Source organism: Malania oleifera, chromosome 8 (assembly GCF_029873635.1).
Source record: "Malania oleifera isolate guangnan ecotype guangnan chromosome 8, ASM2987363v1, whole genome shotgun sequence".
Classification (NCBI taxonomy): domain Eukaryota; kingdom Viridiplantae; phylum Streptophyta; class Magnoliopsida; order Santalales; family Ximeniaceae; genus Malania; species Malania oleifera.
In genome coordinates, this window is record NC_080424.1 from 27,667,163 (window position 1) to 27,677,072 (window position 9,910).

At 35.5% G+C, this 9,910-nt stretch overlaps 1 protein-coding gene across 1 annotated transcript; it reads left to right on the forward strand.

Annotated features, from left to right (window-relative positions):
* The first annotated feature begins 4,848 nt into the window (after nucleotides 1-4,848).
* On the forward strand, nucleotides 4,849-9,679 carry LOC131161724 (esterase-like). The gene is made up of 5 exons (XM_058117685.1): nucleotides 4,849-5,311; nucleotides 5,846-6,055; nucleotides 6,126-6,295; nucleotides 6,745-7,009; nucleotides 9,301-9,679. The coding sequence occupies exons 1-5, from the start codon at nucleotides 5,005-5,007 to the stop codon at nucleotides 9,552-9,554; spliced, it is 1,206 nt and encodes a 401-aa protein (XP_057973668.1). The 5' UTR covers nucleotides 4,849-5,004; the 3' UTR covers nucleotides 9,555-9,679.
* Nucleotides 9,680-9,910: the final 231 nt, after the last annotated feature.

The following is a 9,910-nucleotide window of genomic DNA, read 5'->3' on the forward strand; positions in this document are numbered from 1 at the left end:
TCCACATAGTCGAAAAGGGGGAGATTTGTTGGGTTATTTCCTTCCACGTGGAGGAAAGAATAAGTGAACTTTATTAAAAGCCCAAAGCTCATGCCTTTAGTGTGATAACCTAAAGGAAGTTATAAAAAGAGATAGGAGAAGGGAGCAGCCATCACTTCTCAAAATGAAAGAGAGAAAATATGATTTTTCTTATGTTGCCTAGATTTCATCAAGATTTCGATCCCGCTTCGTCCGTGGTGCGATCAAGCTAAAATTTAAAGGACAGGTTCACAACTCAAGGAGCTATAGTCTGAACGGTAGAGATCGGATTTTAAGCTCGTGAGTTGGGATTTTTGCTCATTAACGGTAACCGTGATTTTGGTATATTCTCTTTAATTCTCTTTGTATTTACCAAGATTAATGATATCTTGATGAGATATATTTGTAGCCTCTAATTGCATTTAGAGAAGACTTGGTGTACCCATTATTTGGTTGTATTGGAGGTTTCAATTGGACTAGGTCCCGTGATTTTTCTTCCTCACACTAGGAAAGTTTTCCACGTAAAATTTGCTTGTGTTCTTGTGGCTTGGTGTGATTGATTATTTTTCTTATTATTTTCAACACGTATAAAAGTAGAGATATACTATATTTACTTGCATATAGGGAAAAGAATTATTCCGCTATGGTTGTTTGTTGATATCTCTCCTAACACAAACCAATGGCCATACTAAGTTGGTCAACCGTGAAATCAAAGCCATTCTTAAAAAAATAGTCAAATAGGAAAGATTGGTCTTTGAGGCTTCTTGATACTTTATGAGCTTATAGGACAGCTTTTAAAACTGCTATGGGCATGTCCCCTTATCTGTTGGTTTACGGTAAGACGTGTCACATTCCTATTAAGTTAGAACACAAGGCTTATTAGGTTGTTAAGCACTTTAATTTTGCTATGGATGAATATGGTATTTTAAGGAAATTGGAATTGAATGAATTAGAGGAGTTGAGACGTGATGTCTATGACAATGCCAAACTCTGCAAAGAGAAAACTAAGGGTTTCCACGACAAGCAAGTTCTAAGGAAGAGCTTTCTCCCCAATCAAAAGGTCTTACTCTCCCCTCCCTCATGGCTGCAATCAGTGAGGACAATGCTCAATCTAGTTGGGGGTGGAAGGGAATTTATTTTTCTATTTGCATGCTCCAGACATACGTTACTCCACTTTGGGAAAGTGCTGTTAAAGAGTTCAAAACATACTAAATTCCTTGGTATTGAATTTTATATGTTAAAAATGATTTTTAAGGTCATGGAACATTTAGAATGTAGTGCAAATTAGAGTTTAGATAAAAAAAAAAAAGGGGGGGAAACTTATCCATTGCATTTCGTTTTAACCAAAGGAAAGATATTAATAGTTTTGCTAAAACACACACAACACCGGCCATAATACTTAGAAAGACTATCTTAGGTCATTATTTGTTGATTTATACTTCAATTATTTGAGACTCTATTTAATTATCCTAATGGCTTAAAAAGAAATCTGAAGCGAATTAAGATGAGAAACAAGCTAGGAATCAATTACAAAAAAAAAAAACTCAATTATTAGGGACGGTTTCTAAAAACCATAACTTAAACAAGATGAAAATTTTCGTCACTAATACTTAAAATATTATTGTTAATGTAATGTCCCTCAATTTCTTAACATAAAATATCACATAATAAATAAAATGGTCAACCCGAACCCGTGGGTAGCGGGGACACCTGTCAAACACAGCGGAAAACCTAGCAGCAGTAAACATAAAAATCTCAAACATCCAATCATAAAACATAATACCAGAGCTTTCTATAACATTATGATACTGTACTACTATACATCCTCATATACATCAAAATATCTCTAGGGTCAAACACAAAATAATTCTAACCCTAGTACAAAATCTTACCCTCCTCACGGGGTAATCTCACTAATCTCAACGGCGGCCTTGACCCGCCGATCTCTCAGGGACTCCTGAAAAATGTAATAATATTGGGGGTGAGACACTTCTCAGTAAGGGAAAATAAACTAAATACAGCTGTGTGGCAACATGAATATTTAATGCATTTGTACGTATACAGTACATTTCATAATTCTATAAACATAATCATATCGTACTGGGTAAACATATATTTTCGCATCTGTTAACAAATCATATCATACATAAAATCATCTGTTATAACTGTAGTACTGAAAACAAACTCAGGATGACTAGCTAGCTGGTGTCATGTATTACCCCCCATGACGGGTTGTGCAGCCCGAAGGCAGGACCCGACAATGGCTGGCCGACCACTGCCGAATCAAATATGTCTGTAAGTACGATGAGCCCGCCACACCCTGGTCCGGACTGCCAGGTGGACGTCCACACTCTACTGAAAGCCACATCGACTATCCATCTCCCATCCCCTCGTGGGACGGTAGCACTAATAAGGCCTTGTGCCAAAATGAACCCATAGCTACGGTACCGAGCTCTTGGTCTGAACTAAACTAACATCCTGGTTATGAAAACATATAATACATGATCATACATAACATCATTACGGCCTCGTGCCGAAAACATAGATACGGCCTCGCACCGAAATCATACTTATGGCCTCGCGCCAAAATCATAGTAAATATGGCCTCGCGCCAATAATATAATTACGGCCTCGTGCCGATAGCATAAATACGACCTCGTGCCGATAACATAAATACATGGCCTCACGCCAAAAACATAGATACGGCCTCGTGCCGATAACATAAATATATGGCCTCGCGCCAAAATTGTTTCAGGTATATATATATACTGAAAATACATCATTTATCACAACATAACTCATATTTCCATAAATGCTTGGTTCGTAAAATCTTTCACATCATAATACATTTCACATAAAATAATATTCATGCCACACATATGCTGTTAAAAGTCATACTTCATATTCTAAAAATGTGAATTATTTACATCTCATACATACATATACATTTTAATCATCATAGCAGTATTTTTCCCAATCGTACATTTCATGCGTAATACACAATATAACATATGCTTTTCTGAAAATAAATTTACTCATAATCAATAATAATTTGTATGAAAAATTACTGCTTTAGTTTATTCCCTTACCTGACTATTGAGAAATTCCTTAGGACCCAAAATTTCACGCCCTTAGCGCCCGAAATTTAATTCCTGCAATTTACATTTTTCCCCAGATTAATTAATCTATTTTTCCAAAATAATACTCATCTAGCCTTCCTTAGGCTCCATATACCTCAAATTAATATTTAAACTATTATTTAATATCCCTACTTAATTTTTCCAAATTTTGCCTGCGGGTCCCAAAATTACACCCGCGGCGCTCACCCGAGCCCTAAATTTCAGAAATCCTATTTCAGTCGCAGATGCTTAATATTTTAGCATTTCTAAATTAATGCTAATTAATTAAAAATAAGCCCCTTAATAATCGTCGCACCCCAAATTTGGAGTTTTGGCCCGACACCCCCACGAGAATTCCGTCCCACTAGATTTATAGAGAATCATCCCTAGATTCTCGTGGTGGTGTCCGTTCGTCAATTGGGCTTATATTTTGCAAGAAATTAAAGAAAAAGGGGGAAATGGCTTACCCCAGGGAATATGCTTACGCCGCTCCTATCACTGATCCGCTTCGGTAAAAATGACGGCAGCAGCGAATGGAGTCCAGTGGTATCTTCGGATTTTCGATCGGGCAAAAATCCGTCACAAAATCGAGGAGAGAGGGAGAGAGAATGAGAGGAGAGGAGAGAGCTCAGAGAGTTACAGAGAAAGAAAAGAAAAGAAAAGAAAAGAACAGAATGGAGAAGAAGAAAGGTGGGGGGGGGGGCGTGAATCATATTTGAGAAGTCACCTGAAGCTTCTTTGAAGCTTCAGGTGATAATAATAATAATAATAATATATTTAATTAATATTAATAATAATATATTTTATTAATAAAATAAAAATAAATTTTAATTAATTATTTTTTTTCTTTTTCTTTTAAAATCTGATTAATTAATTAATTAATTAATATTTTTTTTTAATTTTTTTAAAATTTTTTTTTTTTTTTTTTTGGAAATCAATCCGCCAATCTTTTATTTATCTTTTTGGGATTTTTACAGTTAATATTTTCTCGTAATAGTTTGAGCGAAACATCTAGTGAAAAAATATTTTTTTTTTATGTAATTTTAAAACCTCTCCATAAAATGATGGTAATTATTTATGTTGTGAAGATGAATAATGAACTTGGCTAATACAATAACGTCAGACGACCGACAATAGAAATATAAACTCAGATTTCACATTTTTCTTTGTCACTAAAATAGTAAACAAAGTTGGTACATGGATTTCACTACTAAAAGTGTTGTCAAGAATGTCTATATTCATGTGTGAGCAGCGTACCAGGGCATGGCTCAGGTGGTAAACTCGTCCACTGGGTGTGCCTCTCACGAGGTCAGTCTTTGCGCCTCCTGGATTCGAGTTTCCCCTAGGTTCCTGAATTTACACCCTCGTGGTGCTGTGGGGCCGGTATCACGGGGCGCGGAAATAGTCTTGGCTGTGTTGCATCCCACGGTAATCTGGTAGATGCCAGCTGAGGACACCCGGCGATATAAAAAAAAAAAAAAAAGTGTCTATATCCATGTGTGAGCAGCGTACTTTGTCTGACTGGCCTATCTATATGACAATTTTTACTTTACCTTTATTAATTAATATACAAAATGACAAGAGAATCTTGACCATGCATAAGATTAAATCAAGATAATCATTTAAAAAATTAGGGTACCCCATTTTTACTTCGTTCAATAATTGACCATGGATAAGATTAAATCAAGATAATCATTTAAAAAATTAGGGTATCACATTTTTACTTCGTTCAATAAAATTTTTAACAATAAAAGCATGGTACCAATCGAGGACTCTCTCTCTCTCTCTCTCTCTACATCTATATAAACACACACATACGATCCCTCACCTTCAAGTTGTGTCGATCCTTATCTAATTAATCCAGAGGATGGAGTGGTGGTACTACCACTGGTGTAGCAGAAGCTCTAATATCAAAATTAATGCTGCAGTTTTTGTGCTCTGTAATCTCTACTTGCTTTCATCATGCGCATCAGCCATAGCTCCACAGCCAGCAGCAGCAGCTGGTAATTACTATTGTAAGTTTCCGGCCATCTTTAATTTAGGGGACTCGAATTCCGACACCGGCGGACTCTCTGCTTCTTCCCTGTCTGTGCCAACCCCTCCTTACGGTCAAACTTTCTTCCGGATGCCCGCCGGCAGATTCTCCGACGGACGACTCGTCATCGACTTCATAGGTACCCCTGCCCTATATACATATTTCCTCTTTAATTTTCTCCATCCATGCATTTCTAGCTCCTCATCTCTTCTCTCTCTCTCTCTCTCGCTCCCGGCGAGACGACAGATCATGGAACCATTAATCGGGCATTCAATTGGGACTCTTAGCTGTAGTGGGTTTCCATGCCATTACTTTATGAGACAATTAAGATTGGGACATAGTGGCAGTGGGGCGGCGGCATAGATGGCTAGAGGGGTCCATATTTCACGACTAGCTGCAGATGCTTTCCCTACAAATTTTTATTTGTTTTTTCGTGTCTGGACTGAATTAATATTTTGTTATATGGAGATATCTCTTCTGACGTTCGAGATGTAAAGTTTTTAACAGGAGATTCACCTTTTAGATAAATATTTTTTATTTTATTTTTACATACCCAGTACATATAATAATTTTCTCATTTAGGATTTAGACACTCATAAATTAGCTAGGGAGGAATACTACATAGATAGGGTTCATCCAATTGACCAGCGTTGTACAAATCGCGTGGTTTCAGCGAAGGATTTTGGGTTGCCATTTCTCAGCGCTTATCTGGATTCCATGGGGACCAATTTCACCCACGGCGCCAATTTCGCCACCGCCGCAGCCACCATTCGAGAGCCAGTCAACATTTTACCCCGGGGTGGATTCAGTCCTTTCGATCTTGACATTCAGTTTGCCCAGTTCATGCAACTCAAATCCAGAGCACCATTTATTAGAAAACAAGGTAATTAATTAATCTCATTAGCTAATTACTTGCATTAGTTAATTAATATTGATGCTGATTATGATTTTAGGAGGGGTGTTTAAGGAGTTAATGCCAGAGCAGAAGTCCTTTTACAAAGCTCTGTACACATTTGATATTGGTCAGAATGATCTTGGAGAAGGATTCTTCCTCAACATGTCTACTGATCAAGTCAAGGCATCGGTTCCTGCCATGCTTACCACTTTTACCACCAATGTTAAGGTAATTAATTTTTTTCTCTTGCGAGTAGAGGTTCACATCCCCATCAAGTGATTCCCACTAATATGAAAAACGTCGACTTTTTCTACGTCGTAGTAATATTTTCAACATAAGTTTAAGGTGTCGTAAACGCAAAATAATGTTCGTGTCGGTTCATTTAAATCAGACTATGGATTTTGGGTATAGTGACCTGCTTGTAATTAAGTCAATCTAAATCTAACAAATTTTTTTAGCGGACTAAGCGGGTTAGGTTTGAATACCCGATGAGTTGCCCATTTAATGCAAATTTTTCACAAAGGAACAGCCCATTCAAGCGTAGAAAAAATAAAAAAAAATGCATATTCAATGGCCCAACCAATTAAAGGCCCAACGTAGAACATTGAAACTGAGATGTACAGACAAGCCCATTGGGCTAAGATTTCATGAATTTTCATGTTTTGATGATGATGCAGAAAATATACAAGAAAGGAGGGAGATCATTTTGGATCCACAACACAGGGCCCCTCGGCTGCCTTCCTTATATTTTTACCAATCTGCCGGTGACGGAGACCGACGGCGCTGGCTGTGCAAAGGCATACAACGAGGTGGCTCAGTATTTCAATCTGAGGCTGAAGGAGGCTGTGGCTCAACTCAGGAAGGACCGTCCTTCCGCTGCATTCACTTATGTAGATGTTTACTCTGTCAAGTACTCTCTCTACACCGATCCACATAAATATGGTAAGTCCTTTTGCATTATTTTTAAATACGTACTTGTTTAACATAAGGTGCTTCTGATCAGAAATTATATAGGGGTACTCCCTCTTCACGTGTCCGTGTACTTGTATTTTAAATGTTAGACATGTGATAAATTAATTTTATATTCATTAATATCATAGAAAGACTCATTTTTATAAAGTGCATAATTTAGAAAACTGACATACGAGAACACGTGGAACGGGAGATCATTTATATAATTTCTTTCTTCTCATATGATTTAGGAGGTATTCCAATAAGATACAATTAGTAGTTAAAGATAGAATTTGGGATATGGATTTGATGACTTGAACTTGAATGTGTGAACTTAGAAGAAATTTAATAAGGTTCTATAGTAATTTTTTCTTTTTCTTTTTTTTTTATAAAAAAAATTCATATAAATCTAGATTTGAATTCCATGCCTCCAAATGCACCGTAAACATTGATTTGGATACAAAGTTTTATTTGTAAAAAAAAACAATAGAAATTAATTTTTCATTCCATTTAAATTAAAAATAAAGAAAAATTAAATATAAATGGTATGTAGAGTCAAACTTTTTGTTATTTATTTTTCTATATATTCTCTCTCTCTCTCTCTCTCTCTCTCTCTCTCTCTCTCTCTCTCTCTCTCTCTCTCTCTCTCTCTCTCTCTCTCTCTCTCTCTCTCTGTTTACTTGATAATAAGATATGAAAAAATATATTTTCAAGAAAATTTTCTAGAGTTGAATTTCTCACCACTTTCAAGCATAAAAAAGTGAATCTTTTCATATTTTTACTTTCTTTAGTTAATGTTTTCCAAGGTTAAAGGAAACCTTATATTGTATTTCAGAATTTGTATTTTCAAACTTTTAATTTGAATAAAATAAAGTATAAAATTATATTAATTTTTATCCAAATACACAAGAAAGCTTAGAATCGTTCTTACAGACATAACCTTAATTAGGAAAAGGCCTTTTAAATCAATTGATTGAAGTAACATCTTAGATAATGCTTGGAAGAAGATTTTAGGGCATAGGTTTGAATAAGTTTTATCTAAATTTATACAAATTCAAATTTAACATCGGAATTTCTTATTCCCAAATTTATGTTAGTATTTAAATCATAAATAGATAGTAGATCGAGTAAATCCATTATCTCAAATACTTAGTTGAATATCTAAACTTCATCACATTTGGACCTTAATTTAGAACTGCAAATGAGTCGAGCTTTTTGACAAGCTCGAGCTTGACTTAAAAAGAGTTAGAGCTTGAAATGAGCTTTAAATGTGTTGTTCGAGCTTGAATAAGTTGAGCTCAACTTGAACCCGACTTGAATGAAACTTGTTTCACATTAATAAACGAGTCAAACTTGAGTATAACTTAAAAGCACTGTTCAAGCTTAAGTTCGAATTTGAGTTGGTTTCAGCCAAATAGATGTGAAATTAGAGGACTTTTAATAGATTCATTTCATCTAATTAATATTGTAAATATATAATATTTGTGAATGATCAAAGGGCTAGTAATTAAAGATCATCAAGAAAATATGACCAAAAAGAAAAATCTTCCAAGTTCTAACTCCATGAATAATTATGCTCAACTCAAAAATCAGCCACTTAAATTTAGTAGCAGTAATTGTGTTTGCCATCTACTATGAAACTTGAACAAGCTCATAAAATAAAATATATGTATTCCAAAATCAGACTATGGTTTGGGGCCTTTGGGCATTTGGGATTTTAGGGTTTTGAGGGCTCTTAGGAATTTTGCAAGTTACCTTCTTAGTTCTGATCACTTGTTCCATTATTTATGAAACCACATGCCCGAATACCCAATTTATTATGAAAAGTTAAAGTAGAACAGAAATATAGCAAGTAAAGATTAGTGATAATTGACAATATTTTGAAACAAACAATATATATATATATATATATATATATATATTTAAAAAAAAATTTATATGCAACCAACCTACTGTCGAGCTATAGTTCTCTAGCTTAACATCAAGTTAGATATCGAGCCACAAATGAGTAGTTAAAAAAGCCAACTCATATGCTTATCAAGCAGAGCAAGGGTCAGCTCGTTTAATTGATGAGCTTGAAATATAAAATCGATCTCAACTCGTTTAACTTAATAAATGAGTTCAAAGGAGTCATCATCGGGCCAAGTAACTCATGAATAGTTCGACTCAATAAAATCCCTAGGCCTCGGGGCTGGTGCGAGGGGATGAATATTACTTGCAGTTTCATTTTTCACCTGTATTTCCTTCACCAACTTGGTGCTGCTGTGATTAAATTAATGCAGGGTTTGAGCAGCCGCTGGTAGCATGCTGCGGGTATGGAGGGAAGTACAACTACGGGAGTGGGTTTTGCGGGGACACAATCACCACTGGGAATGGCACCCGAATAAAAGTGGGATCCTGCAAAGACCCCTCCGTGCGTGTGAATTGGGATGGCATTCACTATACTGAAGCCGCCAACAAATTTGTGTTTGATCATATTTCTACTGGAGCATTTTCAGACCCTCCTCTTCCCCTGAGACTCGCATGCCGTCGCTGAGTCTCATCAATTATAATTTCCACTAAAAATATATATATGCCATGTACTCTAATGCTGTAATATTAATAATATATAGCAATAATAATAACAACAGCAACAATAATAATAATAATATTTTGCTCTAATTAATTTGCGGTTCTACTTATTTTAGCCTTATTCTTACAATTATGTATAGGTTTGTTAGTCATTTTTCTTATGTATGTTGTGGTTGCATGATCACAACTGGGTAGTTAATTATTAAGATATTGATTTGAATTAAATGTATTGTGTTTTTGTGACTCATATACTTGATGGATTGTATAAACAAAAGTAAAAAAAAAAAAAAAAATAACATAGTTGAAAATCACTTGTACTGA

Excerpts from the sequence above, each read along its gene's own strand:
- LOC131161724 (XM_058117685.1), top strand. The coding sequence starts at position 5,005 with ATGGAGTGGTGGTACTACCACTGGTGTAGCAGAAGCTCTAATATCAAA. Across the intron at positions 5,312-5,845 it reads ACTCGTCATCGACTTCATAG|CGAAGGATTTTGGGTTGCCA; the intron begins GTACCCCTGCCC and ends GCGTGGTTTCAG. Across the intron at positions 7,010-9,300 it reads CACCGATCCACATAAATATG|GGTTTGAGCAGCCGCTGGTA; the intron begins GTAAGTCCTTTT and ends AAATTAATGCAG.